General features: G+C 39.8%; 1 protein-coding gene across 1 annotated transcript; it reads right to left on the bottom strand.

The window, feature by feature from the left end:
- Positions 1–4334: 4334 nt before the first annotated feature.
- On the bottom strand, positions 4335–5680 carry LOC110914734 (LOB domain-containing protein 16). Its single transcript, XM_022159488.2, has 2 exons — positions 5319–5680; positions 4335–4802 (listed from the first exon to the last, which is right to left on the bottom strand). The coding sequence occupies exons 1-2, from the start codon at positions 5604–5606 to the stop codon at positions 4479–4481; spliced, it is 612 nt and encodes a 203-aa protein (XP_022015180.1). The 5' UTR covers positions 5607–5680; the 3' UTR covers positions 4335–4478.
- Positions 5681–24780: the final 19100 nt, after the last annotated feature.

The raw sequence follows: 24780 nt of genomic DNA, 5'->3' as shown, positions 1-24780 counted from the left end.
TATGGCATATCAACTCCCCATTCTACTTCACATTTTGCACTCAATCATTAATGTTTGAGTTATATATTTTTTATTTTCTAGAAATTATATATTATGCATAAATAAATAAAACATATGTAAACTAAATAAAAGTACTTTTAATTAACAAAAAAAACACATTACATACTTGAAACTAAAAAATTAAACCACAATAAACCTAATATTTAGAAATTGCATGGCCAATTATATTTTTTTGCGATATCTCATTTCCTCGTCAGAATAAACGGCAACATCTCGGGTGAAACATGGTCGTGTGGCTTAGTAAATGTCTCCAAATCCCGATCATACAAAAGTTGTTTCACCGCCTCGCGTTGTTCAGCCACTAACGCTATGGTGTCTTCCTCGCGTTTCTTTCTTATATACGTCAACTCTATCGCCCGTGCTCTTTTTCTTCTTTCATCAAAGTGTATTGCGCGAGCTTCTCGGTGAGGGCCTCTTTGCTATTGTTTGTTGATGTTGCGGGCCTCTTTTCTTTCTTTTTTTGTCTTGTTGGTGAGGGGTCTACGTTTATGTCCGGTATATCGCTATTGAACTCAGTTCCTGGTGTACCCGTATTGTAGTTATCCGAATCAGACGACTTTCTTTTTTGTCCTGAACTTCCACTATCTTCACCCAACAATGCCCATTTGTCATGTTTACAAACGACCACCCATGCCTCAATTTGTTGATAACCACTCGGATATTTTGTATTGAAATCAGTTAAAGCCCTATTCATGACGTCGACGTCGCCACACCCACTACCACGAATACGATCCTACATAGATAACAAATATAAAGTAAAAAATAATTAAGCATAAACAATGTTATGGAAAATATTTTTTAAATGTTCAAAAAAATGTTACCGCTTGATGCCAAAGACCGTTGAAGTAGTTTATCTTAGTTAATATAGGCATCCATTTTGAACGTACTTGATGAATTGTTCGAGTACTTCCGCCGACTGTTTCGTTGTAATGATCGAGAACTTTTTTCCAAAAATTGTCCCTTTTTTTGCTCGTTTCCTTGTTTCTTGTTTAAAGAACAATGAACCCATGCCTTGGCTAAGGCCTCTTCATGTTTTTTCGTCCAACTTTGACGCTCCGCCTTGACTCCCTTTTGTTTCGGCTCACTTGCTTCACCAATATCATCGTCTTCATCCTCATATTCTTCTTCGTCCTCGCCACTATCTACATCCAAATGTTGTGTTTCGGGGACAACCTCTAAATCTTGGTCTTCATCGTTGATAGGAAGTGGGCGCTCGACATTCTCTCTTGGTGATTGAATTGGCGGGGTCCTAAATGCAAATGGATAGAACTCGGTTGTGAAGCTTGGGTGTGAAAATATTTGTGGTGGAAAATTAGGTTGGGTGCTATAAAAAGTCGGTTGTGAAGTTTGGGGGTAAAAAAATTGAGGTTGAGAAGTTGGTGAATTTCCGTAGGAGGTTTGAACCGGTGCACTCGGACCTCTAAAATCACCTTGTCTCGTTTGCGAAACCTTTTTTCTTGAATCTGATCCTCGGCTAGCGGAACCTTTTTTCTTGGGTTCACTTTTGTTTTGTTTATCCATGGTGTTTGTGGGTGTAGAAAGAGAGATGTTTTGAAAGAGTTGTGTGTTTTAAAATGATTAAAAATTGTGGGTTTTATATAAAAAATAGAGGGCAACGGAACGGTCAAAAAAAATATACTCCAATGGTCGAAAATGGTTCACCCTTCTCATCAATCACTTCGGTGACTATTCACCGAATAAACCATTCACCGTTCACCGAATGGTGGTCACCGAAATAGGGGAAATGGTTCACCGATCGGTGAATGGCATCCCCGAACCATTCACCGAAGCCATATCGTGCACCCTTAGTGATTTTGGAGTTTACCACTTTCAAGTGTCTAACCACTCCCTACACCCTAAGTAATATGTGTTCACCTTGGAAAGATGAATTGTGCCATGGAAATCCATAAAACAAACTACAACAAGATCTGATATGTAACTTAATCCAAAAAAAAAACTTGAAAAGCTTAGGATTTCATTGGAGGAATGAGGCTATAAAGCCCAAGATAGATTAAGGTTCCATGCGAAGAAAAACATAATGTAGTTATCTCTATTGTTTTCGTGCATCTAGTCGTTCCCCGTAACTTGCACACGTGAAGGTATAAGTGTTGATCTTTACGCACATGCAATATTGATGGTAGAACTCTCTATTAAACCATTGTTTCCAACTTCTTACACATTTGTCACAAAAACACTTTCATGGTATATGTCGAGCCCTCGAGTCACGGATGCCAGTCAAAGAGTCTCGTTGACGTTGCAGGATCCCTGTTTCCTCTGTCCTACAAGAAAGAAAATTGTTAGCCTCGTCACGGGGGACCCTGGATGAGGGATCCGTGACCAAGCTCCGGCATGAGAGTAAGTAAACTTGCCGGGAATAATGAGAAGCCTATTTCGACGAATATTGCCACCGGAATATTCTCCTTGGTGTGGATTCTTGTGTGCGAGTAATTATATCGGAGTAAATGCTTATACAAGGTTGTTGGAATAAATGATGTTACCGAGCATTTAGTGAGGGTTCATCTTGTCCCCCATTGAGTTTCCTTACCTTCCTTATATAAAGAGAGTGACTTATCTCTCTTGGAGAACCCAACTGATCGATCTAACGGCTTCTGGATATCCTTGGGGAACTCAGACACGTGTCTGAGTCCCAACGGCAGGATCAGAGGCTTCATTTAATGCGGCCAGCTTGATGTACTTCCTTTCCGGCGACTTTCCCTTCCGTATCAATCAAGCATTTAATGATCTCTGTGTTCTCCTTGGATCCTCCTTATCTTCCCGCTCATTTTGTGTTATTGCGGATATTTTTGAGAGAAGATAAGAGGAGTGGGCTTGTTAATTGGGCCCATACGACAGAAGCCCAAGACGGGTCATGTTGGGCTACAAACTAGGCCCGTCATACCTAATCCTAATTGAACCAAGCTAGTTATCATGATTTCTATCGCTTACATTCTCTACTCCAATTAATAAACAAAAATCCTATAAATAAAATATGAAAACAAGCCATTCAATCATTTGTAACTAACGTAAGAATATTTAATGATTCATATCATTATCATGTATATCCTAAACTAATATTTTATATGATATATTTGAAACTTTTAGACTAGGAAGCATAGGTAAGATATTCAATTCCTGGGGAAGATACCAATGGGTTCAAACTCCAATTACATTTATCTTATATAAATACAAAAAAAAAATATGTACGTATTTTATTCCTCCTGACGTACGATCTAGCTTTGTAGATGATAAAATTTCAAAGTGACCCAAAAACCGAGGGTTCTTTTTCTAAAACGTCAAAGTTTCGCTATTATTGTCCTCATTATCATATCTTCAAGTCTATCTACTCCAATACGTTATATATGTTTTTTTTTTTTATACTGGGAATCAGTGGCGGACCCAGGATTTTATTTCAATGGGGTCTATTTTCGGGTCGGTCCTCCTTCGGGTCGAGTTAAAGTGAGGTTTGAACTAGTTTTTTTTAAAAAAAATAAGAAAAATGGGCTTATCAAGGATTGAACCTATGATCTCTTGGTGGAAAAGAGAGAGATTTACCACTACACCAGCTTTCTTATTATTTCTATGGTGTCCACCTAATTGTATTTATGAGGTCCATATACAATTTAATATACCGAATCTACTATTTTTTAAAAAAGATTGGGTCCGGGGACCCGGTGGCACCAATGTGGGTCCGCCCCTGCTGGGAATGACTGAATGTTACTCTCTTTTTACAACTATTTTTAAACTATATCAATATATTCCAAATTCTATCATACACCAGAAATTGAATTCTCACAAGTTTTTTAATTAGCCTTTACCATTTAGCCATAGCTAGAATGGCACTCAATACTATATTTATACTTTTATAAAAGGAAAAGGTTGCATATTTAGGCTTTAATTATTACATTATAACATGGGTACGTAAGTGGTAAGTGGTAACTAGGTCCTTGACAATTAAAGCTCTAACCTAACCCTAAACGATCAAGTATAGATAATTTACATGTAACTAAAGCTCTAACCTAACCCTAAATGATTTAAATATACATAATTTACATGCCTAATCAACATTTTTAAGGTTTAAAATAGATTTAAAAATCAGAGTCGAGAATTTTTTTTTTTTTTTTGACTTAGTATCTTATCGTGTCAGAATATGATGACACACAACTTTTGTATACAATATCTAAAATGCATACAATCACACATATTAGAGTCGTACTGAGTTTTAATAAAAAGAAAACCGTTCCTAGTGTTTTGATTTCTTACACTTAGTTAAAACCTGAAAATTAAACAACGTGTTAAACATTAGAATTTGGCACCTAATGATGGCTAAAGGAACTGCAAACCAAGATGAATAAACATGATGATCATAAGAAGCAAACACCGGCTCTCTCTCTCTAGGGTTACTAAATATAGAAAGTGACTCATTTTCTCATCATTCGAACAGCTAGTTCTTGAAGCTCACCCAAATCACTTGGGAAAGGTCTCTTCTTGTTGCTATTACTTTGTTCAAAAGATATGTTATGGTAATCATCTCTACTTTCTTTCTCTTGATCCCCCATTCCTTCATTGGTCATGTGATCAATGGATTCAAGTGAGCTCTTAGGCGATATGTTTCGGTTCATGAAATCTGGAAAGGTTGGATAAATTCGTTGCGTTGGCCATTGAGTCTCTATGTTGATTGAATCGAAGAATCCTTGTGCCAGTTGAGCTTTCATTTGCATCAACTGTGTTTGTAAGCATGCAACCTACCATTCAGTTGTCAATTAAGATTAGAGAAGAATTCATCAATGAAATGAACTTAACTAATCAATTATATAAATAAACATGTAGTTCATGTAAGAATCCATATATGGTGAAAATGTAATAGGTCATAACTATTCATCCTTGGCTCTCTAGCAACCACTAAGTCCCTTAAATTATGCCATTCAATACTTTCAAAATAATAATTACAAAATTACAACCATATTCTTAGCCATTGATCTAGTGCAGGGCTAGGGCTGTAAACGAGCTGAGTCACGCCAAAACGAGCCAAGCTAGGTTAGGCTTGGGCTCGGCTTATTTACCTTAAACGAGCCAAACGAGCGATCTTACCTTGGCTTGGACTCAGCTTGTTTACAAACCAAACCAATTTCAAGCGAGCTTTTGAGTCGCGATCTTTTTGAACAACCCTAATCTAGATCGGTTATAAGTTTATTCATGTCTTTTCATCATATTTGTGATTCTTGTATGATAACGACTACATGTAACATATGTATGTGTACCTGTTGTTGCAAGGCAAAGATATGTGCAACACAACCATAAACAGGATCTTTGATCCTAGCTTGAGCTTCATAAGCAATAGTGACGATGGCCTCGCAACGGTCAGCCACCGGAACCTGAAGCAGTAGTTTCGAAACATTGCTTGCACCAAACACTTTATGAATGGCTGCAAACCGAGCCGGGCCTTGTTCAGAGCAGAAATAGGGTGCAAAGATGCAATCTGCAGCACATTTTCTCCTTAGAAACTTGCATGCACCACAAGGAGAACCAGTGCCAGCAGTACTTGCCATAGGGGAGCTGAATTCTTATAGTGAAGAAAGAAAGACAGAGTTTAGGCACACGGGGAGACTAGGAAATTGTGAAAGTTTAGGGAGTGGGGGGGATTTTAAGGAAGGGGTGGGGAGACAAAGATGGTGTGCTTGTAGGGTTATAAAGGGACACTTCCTTATGGCTTAATGCAATTTTTGGGATCCATTCTTTAATGGGCTTAGACCATAACTACATTTTTGACATCCTAAAAATAGATTTTGTGTTTGGTTTTCTAAAAGAGAATATAAATGTATAATCTACTCAACTATTCTCAAGGTTGTACTAGGCAGGTTTATGTTGAAAAAAAAATACTCTTATAGGTTTTGTAAGAGTTGTGAATGTTGTTTATGGAACCACATAAATATCACCAAACCATTCATTTATATGTGCATTTATCTAAGATTTTACGTGACTAGTAAACTATATTATTGTTAGGTGAATGTACTTAAAGTATTGATGTGGGTAAATGTATAACATTTAAACATATTCATTATAATTATCTTATCTACAGATGTAACAAGATTTTACAGGCACGGATCGAAAAAAACAGAAACATCAAAACACGAGATTGAATGAACTCGTTCAGCTCTTTTAACACAAATATATAGGGTTGTAAATTAACCGAACGTTCAACGAACAGTTCGTCAACGTTCGGCGAGAAGTTCGTTTATGTTATTCGTTTAATATATAAATGAACAAACACGGACAAGAAATTTCGCTCGATAAGTTAAACAAACGAACATGAACTGAGGCTCCGTTCAGTCGTTTATATTCATGAACGTTCATTAGTGTGTTCACTTATGTTCATTCAATGATTTTTATGTTATATTTCTTTATTTTATTTGCTTTAGTTTTTTTTAATTTGAAACCTTAGTTATACTCTCCGCCTCCACCAACATCCCTCATTTGATCATTTTAATTTCAGTTTGTGTTCAAGTTTCTATTATGGATTCTTCATATTTTATCTGACGAAACATGCAAATTGTATTTTTAAATGAATATATAACGTTCGTTTGTATTCATTTACGTTCATGAACATTTATATGGGCCTGTTTGTGTTCCTCTACGTTCGGCAAGTGTTAGTGAACAGTTCATAAACATGTTCCTTCCTTAATGAACGAACACATTCAATGCCTTGTTCGTGTTCATCCGATTCGTTTACAACCCTACAAACCAAACCAAACCAAAGCACACCTTTTACAATAACCCTTTTAACATTTGTTTATGATAACCAAACTTACTGATCAAGCAACCTAATTAGAGTCAAACTTAAAAAAGTAAATCAAACCAAATCCAGACTTATAAGATAAACCAAATAAATATACTTAACTAAAACCAAAATAAACCTTTCTAAATAATCCCTCTAACTATCAAACTATGACAAGATTAGTTCAACCATCACCCTCTGATCTTGTCATGATCATAACATCCTCTATAGCATCGTTGGTTCCCCATCTTCCCAGACCATCTCGACCTTTCCCGTACCCCCTTGTAACAACTGTCACTAAAATCCATAATTAGGATGGTAATTAGGTAATAAGGAAACCCTAATTGAGAAACCCAAGTGATCCCGCATAAACCCTAAAATTTTCGTAACAATCGGAAGTATGATCAGGGCCCCTAAAACTCAGGGGGGGTTAAACCCTAGTGACGTTTATCCTCTGAACTTGCTGGAGAAGTAAAATTTCGTTTGATTAACAACTCATCCAAGCTACTGGGACACGAACCTACCCTACCCTAAATTGTTACCCGTCGCGCCACGCGACAGGACCAGGTTTCCCTGTCGCGACACGCGAGGGAACACATTTTTCAGATATAAATAGGGGGCAGTGGCACTTGAATTTTGGTGTTACTTCGACGTCCAAACTCACCTTATGCACTGAGTTATAATCGAAACAGATTCACAACACACACGATTATCGAAACGCTGCCACAATCAGGGTAATAACTCGATCGCTATTACGATTCAACGTCCGATCGATTATAACTATCCAACGATAGTCCAGGTGCTGCTCAATTGAGCTTGTACTTTGATTATTCGTCGTGATTTCGACTTGAATATTAGAGTGCTGTTCGAATTCGGACTATGCTCTGTTATTCGTTGTCAATCCGATTGAATTATCGAGTATTGCACTGATTAATCGTTGTGAAGGTTTAATCTCGTGAATTGACGTAATTGCTGTATTAGTTACTAACCTGCCTGTGTGTGCATTGTGTTAAATTAGGTTTAATCAAGGCTAATCAGTAGGCTTATCTATTTGCTCGTTAATCTGAAAAGTGAGTCATTCTTCTTTTTAAACTGTTTTCTCACAGTTTGTGAGTAAGTATTACAATACCTCAAATTATTTTCAAGGTTATAATTACAGGGATTAAGTCTTTGTAATCACCAAATTACAGCTGGTATGTGGGGTATTGTGCACATTACTATTTTTTATCACTCTAGGTGAGTGAGTATCACTCTATGTGAGTGAACCGTCACTATTGGGGCGACGGGACCCAATAGTGGTATGACCACAGTCACAGATCCGGTCGAGTGACAAATACCCATTCTTAATAATTGGTTGAGAGAAACATTGTAATCGCTCTTAATACTGTAAATTAATAACTAACGGGTCGTTTTAGAAAACAGAATGATTCACTCAGTATTTCCCCGCTGACAAAACCTTTTTCAAACATGTTTCAGGTGATCTGTGTGATCCAGGAAAAGTGCAGTAAAGCACTACAAGCTCAGAGAAGTGGCTCAGTGTGAATAAATAAATAAAACATGTTTTGGCAAATAATGATTTCTGTGTGAAATCAACTGATTGTAAATTATGGGAATTTATCCCTAAAACTTTGTATAATATATTAAACGAGCAATTTTTACGGTGAAAAGATCCTGTAATAAAAGACTTCCGCTGCCGCATAAATTAAATACCACGGGTGTCACCGGGAACTGCCTCACGGCCCCCGACTCCGTCCAGGGTGGGTCGGGGAGCCGTGACAGTGAAGGTGGTATCAGAGCTAATAATTAATAACTATTGAGCCACTGATCGAGCCACTGATTTAAGCCTATTACGGAATTAAGTATTTGACAAAATACTTAATCCTACTAATTATCATTCTGTGATTATTTGTTTTATTAACTGATTATTTGATAGTTACAGTATGGGTAAACAAAAGCTGTCTGCTATCTACCACAAACTAGATGTTGCATCTTCTTCTAAAAACCCAGTAAATTTAGAAGAAGGAATCTTTGTCCGCAAGGCAAACTATGAAAATCCTCTTTCCCCAGAGAAAAGGGATTCGATACTTAAAAAGAGTCAGGAGAAAAAGAAACCCCGAACCAAGAGAGTTAGGTTTAACCCAGAAGTCCAAAAGTTGGATAATAGTACACCTTGGGAAGATAAAATAGACAAAAAATGGGCAATAAAACCTTGTAAGATATAATGGAAAACGCTAACAATGAACCAATTAATGAAGTAAATCAATCTGAGCAAGAACAGAAAGATCAATATATAACCCGACAAGATATTGAGCACTTTATCGCCCAAGGGATAGCCAATGCTATTCCAGAAATTGTAGCCGCTGTTCAGAAACCTGCCGAACCACAATTAATTCCTAGTAAACGTATTCCAGAAGATAACGGCAGTAACAGCATAAATGGAGGCGGTAATCATGATGATCATGATCCGCAGCAGGCCCCACTCCCTAAGAGAATAAAAGCTGCAACGCCTGGTTGCACTTATAAAGAATTTCTTGCTTGCAAACCCGCAGAATTTGCAGGTAATGAAGGGGCAACTGCAACACTGCGTTGGTTAGAGAAAACCGAGGCAGTAATTGCAATAAGCAAATGTGCTAAAGAGGATCAAGTGATGTATGCATCAAATCTGTTCAAGGAAGGAGCACTCGAATGGTGGAACACGGTCCTCCAGGCAAAAGGAAGAAGGGTAGCCTATGCAATAAATTGGGAAGAATTTAAGAGTCTTGTCGAAAGAAAATTCTGTCCCGAATACGAGAAGGAACAAATGGCAAACAAGTTCCTGAATCATCGTATGCTAGGTGTAGACTGTCGAGGATATACTTCGACATTCTTTGAATACGCAAGAGTGGTGCCAACACTGGCTTCGCCAGAACCGGTACTTATTTCTCGTTACATCTGGGGGTTAATTAGTGAAATCCGAAACATCGTTAAAGCTGCGAGACCTCGTACCATTGACGATGCGGTAGAATTAGCTAATACCCTGACGGATGAGTTGGTACGCATAAGAGAGGAAGATCGTAAGAAGGAAATAACTCAGAAGATTACCCAGGGATTTCGTGTGGGTAATACCAAGAAAAGAGGAACGGGGCAATCCTCATCATCTCCTTTCTGCAAAAATTGCAAAAAGAAGCATTATGGACAATGCAACATGGTTTGCAATTTTTGCAAGACCAAAGGACATCGGGAAGAAGACTGCAGGAAGAAAACAAGAATTTGCTATAATTGCAGAGAAAGAGGTCATTTCCAATTTGAATGTCCTAAATTAGCTAAACCTGTAGCCAACCAAACCAAACCAGCTGAAGGAGCAACCAAGAGAAATGCGCGGGCATTCCAGCTGACCACCCAAGAGGCCGAACTCATTCCGGATGTGATAGCTGGTACGTTCCTAGTACATGACGTATTTGCAAAAGTATTATTTGACTCTGGTGCGAACCAAAGTTTTATTAATACTTCATTTTGTCAAGCTCTTAAGTTACCGTTAACCACTCTTAGGCAAATTTTCACAGTTGAAACCGCAGAAGGAAATTCTGTGAACATAGATAAAATCTGGCAAAAAGGAAAAATAGAACTCTTAGGCCATAAGTTTTCTGCAAATCTGTTACCAATGAATTTAGCCGGATTCGACATAGTATTAGGAATGGATTGGTTAGTAGTCAACCATGCACGAATCCTATGTGACAAAAATGCAGTAGAAATTCAAACCCCTTCAGGAGAAGTAATTTTGATTACTGGAGATAAGCCTCGAAAGCCACTGAAATTTATCTCAGTAATGAAATTGGCAAGCTATTCGAGGAAACAGGAAATGGTGTATATGATTTCAGTAATCATTAACACTAAAGATAAGGAACTTCAGGACATCCCCGTAGTCTCAGAATACCCAGACGTTTTTCCAGAAGAATTACCTGGATTACCACCTGATAGAGAAGTAGAATTTAGAATTCATTTAATTCCAGGTACTGCACCAATAGCTAAAGCACCATATAGATTAGCACCTACCGAACTGCTAGAATTGAAAAAGCAATTAGATGAATTATTAAGCAAAGGATTCATACAACCAAGTTCATCCCCTTGGGGTGCACCAGTACTATTTGTGAAAAAGAAAGATGGATCAATGAGAATGTGTATCGATTATAGAGAATTGAATAAGGTTACGATTAAGAATCGATACCCACTACCTAGGATTGATGATCTTTTTGATCAATTGCAAGGAGCTAGGTATTTCTCTAAGATAGATTTAAGATCTGGATATCATCAGTTGAAAGTACAAGAAGAAGACATACCTAAAACTGCCTTCAGAACTAGGTATGGTCATTATGAGTTTACAGTCATGCCCTTTGGATTAACAAATGCCCCAGCAGCATTCATGGATATGATGAATCGAATCTGTAAACCATACTTGGATAAATTTGTGATCGTTTTCATCGACGATATACTTATTTATTCCAAAAGCCAAAAAGAACATTGTGAACACTTACACGTTCTCTTAACCTTGTTAAGAAAAGAAAGGCTTTATGCCAAATTCTCGAAGTGTGAATTTTGGCTGCAAGAAGTACAATTCTTAGGTCATGTGGTAAATCATGAAGGTATCCATGTAGATCCTGCTAAGATAGAAGCAATTACAAAGTGGAAAGTCCCACAAACAGCTATGGAGATAAGAAGTTTTCTAGGCTTAGCTGGATACTATAGACGATTTATCAAAGATTTTTCTAAGATAGCCATACCATTAATTAAGTTAACCTGTAAAGCTGCTAAGTTTGAATGGGGACCTAGACAAGAAGAAGCCTTTAAGATTTTAAAGCATAGATTGACGAATGCACCAATCTTAGCTTTACCCGAAGGAACAGAAGACTTTGAAGTATATTGTGATGCTTCAAAATTAGGCTATGGATGTGTGTTAATGCAACGCAAGAAGGTAATTGCGTATGCTTCTAGACAATTGAAAAAGCACGAAGAAAATTATACGACTCATGATCTAGAATTAGGAGCCATAATTTTTGCCCTTAAGATATGGAGACATTATCTGTATGGAAGTAAGTTTACTGTTTATACAGATCATAAAAGTTTAAGATATATATTTGGGCAAAAAGAGTTAAACATGAGGCAAAGAAGATGGATGGAGATGCTGAGCGACTACGACTGTGATATTCAATATCACGAAGGAAAGGCAAATGTAGTTGCTGTTAGGGCTGGATTTTTATTATAGGTGATCCTTACACGTGATCCTAACCAGTGATCCTTGTTTCTTTGGCAGGAAGTGATCCTCAGCAGGACTTCAGGATCAGGATCATGGGACATTATAGGATCCTCATACTAACGATCATCTTCGCTTAATGCAATGTTATTTTTGCAGGAATATCTAGCAGGATACGCTCTAAGCATCATGATCAAGGGACGCGTCTTCACAATTATGGCAAGAGCTTAATCGGAGATAGACGTTGCACAGGATATGGAAACATGGCTTGATTTATGGGCGGAAATTTAGGCTAGATTGTCTTTTATTTCCAAAGGGGTAATGAGCTGATAATTAGTCCTTTTACCTAAAATAGGTCACCTACACTTGTATAAATACCACTCTCCATCATTTGGAAGGGGACACGACATACAACGCAACTCTCACACACTTAGACACCCGAAACAATAGTGATCCTTGTACTCAGCTCATTATCATCCAAAGTTGTAACTATTTTATTCTTATATTGAAGTTTGGTGATCGGTAGTTGCCATCACCCGAGGTTTTTTATGCCGGAGATCATATATTGATCAAGGGCTTTTTCCTCGTATAAATCATTGTGTCTTTGCATCTTTATCACAGAAGTGATCCTTTACTTTCATAATTAACCAAGCATCATACCCCGTTTACATAAAGTTTGGTTATATTATCCTTGTGTGATTTTTGACCAAAACAGTTTGGCGCCCACCGTGGGGCCATTGGTGCTTCATTCATAAGAAAACCTCTTTGTTCGAAATCATTTCAAAGAGTTACATGGCTTCATCATTGAAGAACACGTCCACGGCGATGTCTGCAGTCACCTCATCACAGACCACTTTGCCTCCTCCACCGGCAGGATCTCAGAAAAATACTGAGAAGAGATCAACTCCGACTTTCTCTAAACCTCCATCTTCTTCTGCTATGAATTCTTCTATTCCCAGTACTAGTGATGTATTTGCTTTAATTTTGCAGATGAAGGATCGTATGCAGCGGCAGGATGAAACTAACGAAAGGATCCTCAGGGAAATTGGAGATCTCAAAAGACAAAAGAAAGCGGCAGAGGATCATTCTCCACTGATGCCCAAATCCTTGAGCTTTGATACTCCAATGATTACTTCTCAGCCATCAGGAATTCCAGACGTGCAAATCATGGGAGAATCAAGAGGATTGCACCACGGATCGATAGCAATGACTCAGGCATTAGGCTCACACTTCCAGCCAGCAGGATCCTACCCCCAGCATTTGGGATCCTTCATGAACCCGGGAGCCTATCCGGCGGCACAGCAGTTTCAAGGATCCTACTTTGTTCCAGGATCATTCCAGGGCCAAGGATCCTCCTTTGTTCCAGGATCATCCCAGGGTCAAGGATCCTCCTTTGTTCCAGGATCATCCCAGACACCAGGATCCTTCCCGATACCAGGATCCCTAAAAAGTTTGCAAACAGGAAGTCTAGATGTCCATCAAGGGGACTTCATTCCAATGCAGACCATTGCTTCCACTGGTCCCTCCGTTGTTCCAGAATCCCAGCAATATGGGTTCCCTAACTTGAACCTAATGGGAGGTAACACTTTAAATAATTATCCTACCACTAACCATGGATTCATGCAGGATACAGGTACCAATCATGCTATGGCCAGGGAGTTGCAGAAGCTAAAAGATATGATCTCAAGTGTTCCAGGGGTAGTCAAGCCTATCCCAGAGATTGCAGATGGAAGCCACAAGGTATCTCGCTTTGCACCACCAATTTGTGATGCAGAGGTACCCAAAAGGTTCCATATCCCTACCATGAAGCTGTATGATGGCACAACGGATCCAGAGGAGCATATAGCACAATACAGGGAGAGGATGGAGATCAATCCTATCCCAGAAAAGTTGAAGGAAGCATGCCTATGTAAAGGATTTGGATCCACTCTTACTGGATCAGCTCTTAAGTGGCTGCTAAGTCTTCCCCCTACTCTATTACTTCATTTGCTAATTTAGTTAATTTATTCAATAACCAATTCTCTTGTAGCAGAAAATTTGAAAAATTAACTAGTGATTTGTACAGGATAACTCAAAATCATAATGAATCATTAAGGGATTATATAACTAAATTTAGTAAAGAATCTTTGGACATTCCCAACTTGGATATGGCTACGGCTGTTGAAGCCTTCAAAATGGGACTGCTTAAGGATTCATTATTCTATGATGATCTTGTTATGACACCATGCAGGAATCTAGATGAAGTAAGAACTCGAGCATTCAGGTTCATCCGGCTAGAGGATGACAAGAGGATCCAGGAGAGACAAGTAGGATCCTCAAAACAGGAGAAGCAAGGATCCTCCTTCAAGAACAACAAATTCAAATCCTACCATAGAAATGAGAACAAGAATGTGCATGCTGTTGACCAAGAAGAGGATGATGAAGATTATCCTCCAATCTCAGAATATTGTTTTTCCGTTGATAATCATGAACTGATCCTTGCAATGCAGAATCTAGGTGAAAAAGCTAGATGGCCCAGGAAGAATGATAAACCATCCGGGACTAAAGACAAGTCAAAATGGTGTGCATACCATGAGGATTTCGGGCATCTAACTGAAGATTGCATAGCCTTAAGAAAAGAAATTGGATACCTGCTAAGCAAGGGGCATCTAAAAGAATTGCTGGGGAGAAAAAAGCAAAGGACCCAGGATCCTGAAAGGATCCCCGAAAAAGCTCCAGCACCTCCGGCAAATGCACAAGTGATCAACTTTATATCCGGAGGATCAGACATCTGTGGTACATCCTTCTCGGCGGCCAAAAGACATGCAAAAGAATCAAAAATGGATAATGGAGAAAGGCCTATTAGAACCTCAAGTGTCTCAGAAGGGAAGATGATAACATTTGATGAGGATGATCGCATTAACATTCAAGATCCTCACCATGATAGTTTAGTTATCACTCTCTTTATCTCTAACCATTTTGTCCGCAGGATCCTTATTGATGGAGGGAGCTCAGTGAACATTATCCAGCTTGATGTCCTGAAGAAGATGGGAATCCCAGAATCAGACATCACACCAAGATCCTCCGTGCTTGTAGGATTCAGTGGGGAAACAAAGAAAACTCTGGGGGACATCAAACTCCCAATCTACGTGGAAGGATTACATAATTATCAGAAATTTTGTGTTATTGACTGTTTATCTTGTTGCAATGTTATCCTTGGCAGACCTTGGATACACGATATGAAAGCAGTCCCATCCACCTACCATCAATGTGTGAAGCTCCCTAGCCCATGGGGAATAATCAAGATCAACAGTGATCAGCAGGAGGCTAAGGATTGTTATACCTCATCCATGAAGCCAACCTCGAAGCCAAGGGAGCAATAGCAATTACAGTATCCTCCGAGGGATGTCTTGGAGGCAAGGGAACAAGATGTGGACGAAATCCTTTTGGATCCTAATGATCCTGAATCAAAAATCTATATCGGATCAGGGATCCTTGGCAAGATGAAAGAAGACTTAATATCCTTCCTCAAAAGAAGAAAACCTACCTTTGCTTGGAAACATGAAGATATGACAGGTATATCTAAGGATATTATTACTCACAAACTTGGCATTGACAGGTCTATCAAACCAATCCATCAAAAAAGGAGGAAGTTTGCACCAGAAAGGAATGCCATTATCCAAGAAGAAGTAGAGAGACTACTTCGAGCAGGTATGATCAGAGAGGTAAAATATCCAAAATGGTTAGCCAATGTGGTTGTTGTCCAAAAGAAAAATGGAAAGTGGAGGGTATGTGTCGATTTCACTGATTTGAATAAGGCATGTCCCAAGGATCCTTTCCCATTACCCCACATTGACTCCATGGTGGATGCAACGGCGGGGCATGAACTGTTGACCTTTATGGATGCATCCTCTGGATTCCAACAAATTCAGATGGAACCATCTGACCAAGAGGATACAGCCTTTATGACCCCAACCGGTTTATATTGTTATATTGCCATGCCTTTTGGACTAAGAAATGCAGGTGCAACATATCAAAGGCTGGTGAATATGATGTTCAAAGATCAAATTGGAAAAACTATGGAGGTGTACATAGATGATATGGTGGTAAAGTCAAAGAAAGCTGAGGATCACCTAAGGGATTTAGAAGAAGCATTCGATATCCTTGATAGTTACAACATGAAACTTAATCCTTCAAAATGCCATTTTGGTGTTAAGGCAGGAAAGTTCCTAGGATACATGGTAACTCAGAGGGGCATTGAGGCAAGTCCGGAGCAAATCAAAGCATTAGTAAACATCAAGTCCCCTGCCAATGCTAAGGATGTGCAAAGGCTAACAGGCAGGATAGCAGCTCTGAACAGGTTCATATCAAAATCCTCAGAAAAATGCAAAGAATTTTACGATATCCTAAGGAAGAACAAGAAATTTGAATGGACTGAGAAGCATGAGAACGCTTTACAAGCCCTTAAAGAATATATGTCCTCAGCACCAGCATTAGCAAAACCGGAAAAAGGAGATGTGTTATCCTTATACCTGGCGGTATCCTCAACCGCTGTAAGTGCCGTCCTTGCCAAGGATCACGAAGGTACACAATATCCTATCTACTATGTAAGTAAAAGTCTACTTGATGCCGAATCCAGGTACTCACACCTCGAAAAACTTATTCTTGCATTAATCATGGCATCCACTAAGTTAAGGCATTATTTTGAAACCCATACTATTGTTGTTAAAACTAATTTTCCAATTAAGAATGTCCTCAGGAAACCAGAGATGTCAGGAAGAATGGCTAAGTGGGCAGTAAAGCTTAGTGCCCATGATATAAGATATGAGCCAAGAACAGCCATTAAATCCCAAGCACTAGCTGACTTTGTGGCTGATTTCAGTAGTGATCTACAAAGAGAAGCAGAATTGGAGGTCCAACAGCTGGATGAAACCAAGGATCCTTGGATACTACACACTGATGGATCCTCAAATGTCAAGGGCACAGGGCTCGGGATACTACTAAAATCGCCACAGGGGGACATAATACCCCACTCCATAGCCTGTGAGTTCCAAGCAACTAACAATGAGGCTGAATATGAAGCCTTAATTGCTGGCTTACAAATTGCTAAGGATATGGGGGTAAAATATCTTAAAGTATATGTAGACTCATTATTGATCACCAATCACTTTAACGGATCCTATGCTGTTAAAGGTGAAAAACTAACCAAATATTTAGAGATAGTCAAAGAATTGGCACTCTCTTTTGTTTCTTTCAGCTTAACACAGGTACCAAGGGAGGATAACAAGGAAGCTGATGCATTGGCCAACTTAGGATCATCCTTAAAAATTCCAGAAGACATAAGTATCCCTATCATCCATATCCTGGCTCCTGCTATTGAAAGTCAAGTAGCCATGGAAATAGAAGAGGATACTGCAGTAATCCCTAGTGAAGAAGCTCAATCTTATGCAGGATCATGGGTCTCACCGATCATGAAATACTTGCAAGACGGAGAGATTCCAATGGGAGAAAATCCTAGAGCTTTCCGGATCCAGGTATCTCAGTTTACAATCTTAAATAATGTGCTATATAAACGATCCCTTACAGGACCATACTTAAGATGTATTGAGGATCCTGAAATTGAAGAAGTGTTGAGAGACTTCCATGAAGGAGATTGTGGAAACTGTTAGGGCTGGATTTTTATTATAGGTGATCCTTACACGTGATCCTAACCAGTGATCCTTGTTTCTTTGGCAGACAGTGATCCTCAGCAGGACTTCAGGATCAGGATCATGGACCATCAAAGGATCCTCATGCTAACGGTCACCTTCACTTAATGCAATGTTATTTTGCAGGAATATCTAGCAGGATACGCTCCTAGTATCATGATCAAGGGACGCGTCTTCACAATTATGGCAGGAGCATAATCAGAGATAGACGTTGCACAGGATATGGAAACATGGCTTGATTTATGGGCGGCAATTTAGGCTAGATTGTCTTTTATTTCTAAAGGGGTAATGAGCTGATAATTAGTCCTTTTACCTAAAATAGGTCACCTACACTTGTATAAATACCACTCTCCATCATTTGGAAGAGGGGACACGACATACAACGCAACTCTCACACACTTAGACACCAAAAGCAATAGTGATCCTTGTACTCAGCTCATTATCATCCAAAGTTGTAACCATTTTGTTCTTATATTGAAGTTTGGTGATCGGTAGTTGCCATCACCCGAGGTTTTTTGTGCCGGAGATCATATATTGATCAAGGGCTTTTTCCTCGTACAAATCATTGTGTCTTTGCATCTTTATCACAGAAGTGATCCTTTACTTTCATAATTAACCAAGCATCATACCCCGTTTACATAAAATTTGGTTACATTATCCTTGTGTGATTTTTGACCAAAACAGTTTGGCGCCCACCGTGGGGCAATTGGTGCTTCATTCATAAGAAAATCTTTTGTTCGAAATCATTTCAAAGAGTTGCATGGCTTCATCATTGAAGAACACGTCCACGGCGATGTCTGCAGTCACCTCATCACAGACCACTTTGCCTCCTCCACCGGCAGGATCTCAGAAAAATACTGAGAAGAGATCAACTCCCACTTTCTCTAAACCTCCATCTTCCTCTGCTATGAATTCTTCTATTCCCAGTACTAGTGATGTATTTGCTTTAATTTTGCAGATGAAGGATCGTATGCAGCGGCAGGATGAGACTAATGACAGGATCCTCAGGGAAATTGGAGACCTCAAAAGACAAAAGAAAGCGGCAGAGGATCATTCCCCACTGATGCCCAAATCCTTGAGCTTCGATACTCCAATGATCACTTCCCAGCCATCAGGGATCCCGGACGTGCAAATCATAGGGGAGTCAAGAGGATCACATCTCAAGTCGGCAGCAATGACTCAGACATCAGGCTCACATTTTCAGCCAGTAGGATCCTATCCTCAGTACATGGGATCCTTCATGAATTCAGGAGCCTATCCGGGGGCACAGCAGTTTCAAGGATCCTACTTTGTTCCAGGATCATTCCAGGGCCAAGGATCCTCCTTTGTTCGAGGATCATCCCAGGTTCAAGGATCCTCCTTCGTTCCAGGATCATCCCAGACACCAGGATCCTTCCAGATACCAGGATCCCTAAAAAGTTTGCAAACAGGAAGTCTAGATGTCCATCAAGGGGACTTCATTCCAATGCAGACCATTGCTTCCACTGGTCCCTCCGTTGTTCCAGAATCCCAGCAATATGGGTTCCCTAACTTGAACCCAATGGGAGGTAACACTTTAAATAATTATCCTACCACTAACCATGGATTCATGCAGGATACAGGTACCAATCATGCTATGGCCAGGGAGTTGCAGAAGCTAAAAGATATGATCTCAAATGTTCCAGGGGTAGTCAAGCTTATCCCAGAGATTGCAGATGGAAGCCACAAGGTATCTCATTTTGCACCACCAATTTGTGATGCAGAGGTACCCAAAAGGTTCCATATCCCTACCATGAAGCTGTATGATGGCACAACGGATCCAGAGGAGCATATAGCACAATACAGGGAGAGGATGGAGATCAATCCTATCCTAGAAAAGTTGAAGGAAGCATGCCTATGTAAAGGATTTGGATCCACTCTTACGGGATCAGCTCTTAAGTGGCTGCTAAGTCTTCCCCCCTACTCTATTACTTCATTTGCTAATTTAGTTAATTTATTCAATAACCAATTCTCTTGTAGCAGAAAATTTGAAAAATTAACTAGTGATTTGTACAGGATAACTCAAAATCATAATGAATCATTAAGGGATTATATAACTAAATTTAGTAAAGAATCCTTGGACATTCCCAACTTGGATATGGCTACGGCTGTTGAAGCCTTCAAAATGGGACTGCTTAAGGATTCATTATTCTATGATGATCTTGTTATGACACCATGCAGGAATCTAGATGAAGTAAGAACTCGAGCACTCAGGTTCATCCGGCTAGAGGATGACAAGAGGATCCAGGAGAGACAAGTAGGATCCTCAAAACAGGAGAAGCAAGGATCCTCCTTCAAGAACAACAAATTCAAATCCTACCATAGAAATGAGAACAAGAATGTGCATGTTGTTGACCAAGAAGAGGATGATGAAGAATATCCTCCAATCTCAGAATATTGTTTTTCCGTTGATAATCATGAACTAATCCTTGCAATGCAGAATCTAGGTGAAAAAGCTAGGTGGCCCAGGAAGAATGATAAACCATCCGGGACTAAAGACAAGTCAAAATGGTGTGCATACCATGAAGATTTCGGGCATCTAACTGAAGAATGCATAGCTTTAAGAAAAGAGATTGGGTATCTGTTAAGCAAGGGGCACCTGAAAGAATTATTGGGAAGAAAAAAGCAAAGGACTCAGGATCCTGAAAGGATCCCTGAAAAGGCTCCAGCACCTCCGGCAAATGCACAAGTGATCAACTTTATATGGTAACTCAGAGGGGCATTGAGGCAAGTCCGGAGCAAATTAAAGCACTAATAAACATCAAGTCCCCTGCCAATGCTAAGGATGTGCAAAGGCTAACAGGCAGGATAGCAGCTCTGAACAGGTTCATATCAAAATCCTCAGAAAAATGTAAAGAATTTTACGATATCCTAAGGAAGAACAAGAAATTTGAATGGACTGAGAAGCATGAGAACGCTTTACAAGCCCTTAAAGAATATATGTCCTCAGCACCAGCATTAGCAAAACCGGAAAAAGGAGATGTGTTATCCTTATACCTGGCGGTATCCTCAACCGCTATAAGTGCCGTCCTTGCCAAGGATCACGAAGGTACACAATATCCTATCTACTATGTAAGTAAAAGTCTACTTGATGCCGAATCCAGGTACTCACACCTCGAAAAACTTATTCTTGCATTAATCATGGCATCCACTAAGTTAAGGCATTATTTTGAAACCCATACTATTGTTGTTAAAACTAATTTTCCAATTAAGAATGTCCTCAGGAAACCAGAGATGTCAGGAAGAATGGCTAAGTGGGCAGTAAAGCTTAGTGCCCATGATATAAGATATGAGCCAAGAACAGCCATTAAATCCCAAGCACTAGCTGACTTTGTGGCTGATTTCAGTAGTGATCTACAAAGAGAAGCAGAATTGGAGGTCCAACAGCTGGATGAAACCAAGGATCCTTGGATACTACACACTGATGGATCCTCAAATGTCAAGGGCACAGGGCTCGGGATACTACTAAAATCGCCACAGGGGGACATAATACCCCACTCCATAGCCTGTGAGTTCCAAGCAACTAACAATGAGGCTGAATATGAAGCCTTAATTGCTGGCTTACAAATTGCTAAGGATATGGGGGTAAAATATCTTAAAGTATATGTAGACTCATTATTGATCACCAATCACTTTAATGGATCCTATGCTGTTAAAGGTGAAAAACTAACCAAATATTTAGAGATAGTCAAAGAATTGGCACTCTCTTTTGTTTCTTTCAGCTTAACACAGGTACCAAGGGAGGATAACAAGGAAGCTGATGCATTGGCCAACTTAGGATCATCCTTAAAAATTCCAGAAGACATAAGTATCCCTATCATCCATATCCTGGCTCCTGCTATTGAAAGTCAAGTAGCCATGGAAATAGAAGAGGATACTGCAGTAATCCCTAGTGAAGAAGCTCAATCTTATGCAGGATCATGGGTCTCACCAATCATGAAATACTTGCAAGACGGAGAGATTCCAATGGGAGAAAATCCTAGAGCTTTCAGGATCAAGGTATCTCAATTTACAATCTTAAATAATGTGCTTGCAGGACCATATTTAAGATGTATTGAGGATCCTGAAATTGAAGAAGTGTTGAGAGACTTCCATGAAGGAGATTGTGGAAACCACACTGGGGGCAGGGCATTATTCTCAAGGATCCTTAGAACAGGATACTACTGGCCAACCATGAAAAGGGATGCTGTAGAATATGCTAGGAAATGTGATCCTTGTCAAAGACACAGCAATATCCTTCATCAACCACCTGAACTGCTACACCCTATACCATCCTCTTGGCCATTCATGAGATGGGGAATGGATATAGTGGGCAAGCTTCCTAAAGCACCTGGTGGAAAAGTATTTATGCTTGCCATGACTGACTATTTTTCTAAGTGGATAGAAGCTGAAGCCTTCGCCCAAGTCAGAGAAAAGGAAGTCATATCCTTCATCAAAAGAAATATTATAACTAGATTTGGCATTCCCTCTGAAATTGTATGTGATAATGGCTCCCAATTCATTGGAAGCAGAACCACTAACTTTTGTGACAGTTGGGGAATCAAGATGATAACATCAACACCAGTTCATCCACAAGCCAATGGTCAAGCAGAATCATCCAACAAGATCATCATCAACAATCTGAAGAAGAAGCCAGGATCCAAGAAGGGGAAATGGGCAGAAAAGTTACCTTATGTGCTATGGGCTGATAGAACAACTCCCAAGAATGCCACTGGTCAAACACCTTTCTCTTTAGTATTTGGGGCAGAGGCAGTGATCCCAACAGAAATGGTGATCCCAACTGCTAGAACATGTACTCGTGATCCTGAAGAAAATGCTACAATTCTAGCTCAGGATTTGGATACTATTGAGGAAATCAGGGATCTAGCTAGGATAAGGATGGCAAGCTACCAACAAAGAATGGCTGGTGCCTACAACAAAAATGTCAGATTAAGGAAATTTCAAGTCGGAGATATGGTGCTGAGAAAAGCATTTCAAAATACTATCAATCCTGCTGACGGAAAGTTAGCACCAAAATGGGAAGGTCCCTACTTGATTGAAGCTGAAGCAGGAAAGGGGGCATACAGGTTGCTAACCATGGAAGGAAACTTGTTGCCAAGAGCCTGGAATGTTGTTCACTTAAAGAAATATTTCATGTGAACATGATCCTCCGTGCACGTGATCCTTACATTGAAGTATCCTTAAAGGATCCCGGTGATATCAGTGATCCTTACTCTGGTAATATGCTTATCCTAGAAACTATTGCATTTTCTTACTTTTTACCTAAGGATAAGGATCATGTATCCTTCATCCTCTACTCACGAAACATTTGAGTTATGATAAGTTCAGGTATCTTCAGCATATTGTCAAAGATCTTCAAAAGCACCGCAGATCCTTGGGTCCAACCCCAGTTATCCTTGGGATTATCCCCAGTTTCCGCCAGCAGCGCACGATGATCCTGATATAGTTCACGTCTTTGGGACCAGTACCCACTTCCGGGGCTGACAACCTCATCGTACTGGCTATATTTAGGATCCTACGTATAATGGTAGACGTACCATACATCCGTTCCTAAGGTTTCTAACGTTTTCACGTTAGCTAAGGTTTTGACATTTTCATGTCACTAAGTTTGGATAGTCGCCAGAAAGGGCCATACTCCAGTTTACATACGATCCTTTGGGCTTGTCCCCAGTTATCCTTTGGGCTTGTCCCCAGTTATCCTTTGGGCTTGTCCCCAGTGATCCTCCGGGATCATCCTCAGTTATCCTTTGGGCATGCCCCCAGCTACTAATTTATCTCCTACATTGGCTTAGTCCCAAGATATGTTCCATTTTTCAGGTTCTCGAAGTTAAACAAATAAGGATCCTTAATCCTTATCATCCATTAAAGTTTTACTTGTGGTTATCCCGATTAAAGGTTAGGATCCTAACCTGGATCCTCAGGTATGATCCTTAACTATTTTTAATTTCATTATTCATTTGAAAAACCTTTAGACCTTGACAACTAAACCTATGATCCTTAAAATAAACTACCTTGAAAATTTTCGATTATAGGATATTTGATCCAGGATCATATCCTATATTTCTCGAACATGGTTTGCTTAATTATTGCTATTGGAAACTAAAAAGATAAACAAAGGATAACAACACAGGATAAGCCAGAAAGATTAAGGTTATATTATTAGCAAAAGGATCTTTAACCCTTGCAAAAAGTTGTCAAAATTGCCAACCCACGTTTCTACCAGCAAAACGTGGCCCGTCCACATGGGTTGGCAAAGGGTGTCCATTGTCTATGCGGTCTTAGCAGGTACAGGAAAGTAAAAGCGGCAGGATCACAAAGGCTTCATCCCCCAAACAGAGGATCCCTCCACCTTTTGTAATCCTACCTATTGTTCAAAGGATTCAGGATCCTTAACCCTAAGAAACTATTGTTCAGAGATTACAGACCATAATTGTTTCAAACCATCAACAACCCCAACAAACCACTACCAAACCTAAAAAATTGGGCTCCGGCCTAGTCAACAATATCCATCATCGCCCAATCATGCAGCCTACACCTTCGCTGCTCCGACACCACCAGCATCTCCACCCTGATCCTTTTCAGCATCACCGCCTTCCAGCATGGGGATATCCTCAGCCTCATCCTCGTCCTCCAGGTCCGCCAGCCTTGCCTTCTAACCTTCAACGTCCCACGAGCTTTTGTCAAAGGCAGGATCCTGAGCCTCCTCAGCCATCTGAAGTTGTATCTTGTACATAGCAATTGCCGCGGAGACCTTGGCATCTTAGGTGATCTCCTGCTTCTCGTTATCCATATCGGTCAACCTCTGAGCAGCCTCATCCTTCGTGGCCCGGAGTTCCTTCTCAAGATCTGCTATCTTGAGATCCTTAAGCACGCCCATTTGTTGAAGGTCGGCAATCTGGCTCTCTTGATCCTCAACATGGCCAAGATAGGTCTCGATCTCGGCAAGTTTCTGCAAAGAGGGAAATAAGGTAAGTTCAGAACCGGATGATCCTCAAAGAAACAGGATACACAAACAG

The sequence above is a fragment of the Helianthus annuus genome, chromosome 15 (assembly GCF_002127325.2).
Source record: "Helianthus annuus cultivar XRQ/B chromosome 15, HanXRQr2.0-SUNRISE, whole genome shotgun sequence".
Taxonomy (NCBI): domain Eukaryota; kingdom Viridiplantae; phylum Streptophyta; class Magnoliopsida; order Asterales; family Asteraceae; genus Helianthus; species Helianthus annuus.
This window is presented reverse-complemented; position numbering and strand designations above follow the sequence as displayed.

Bases quoted from the DNA above. Each gene is read 5' to 3' on its own strand.
- LOC110914734 (XM_022159488.2), bottom strand. From the start codon at position 5,606: ATGGCAAGTACTGCTGGCACTGGTTCTCCTTGTGGTGCATGCAAGTTT. The intron at 4,803-5,318 runs GTACACATACAT...ACTGAATGGTAG, and splicing joins TCTTTGCCTTGCAACAACAG to GTTGCATGCTTACAAACACA.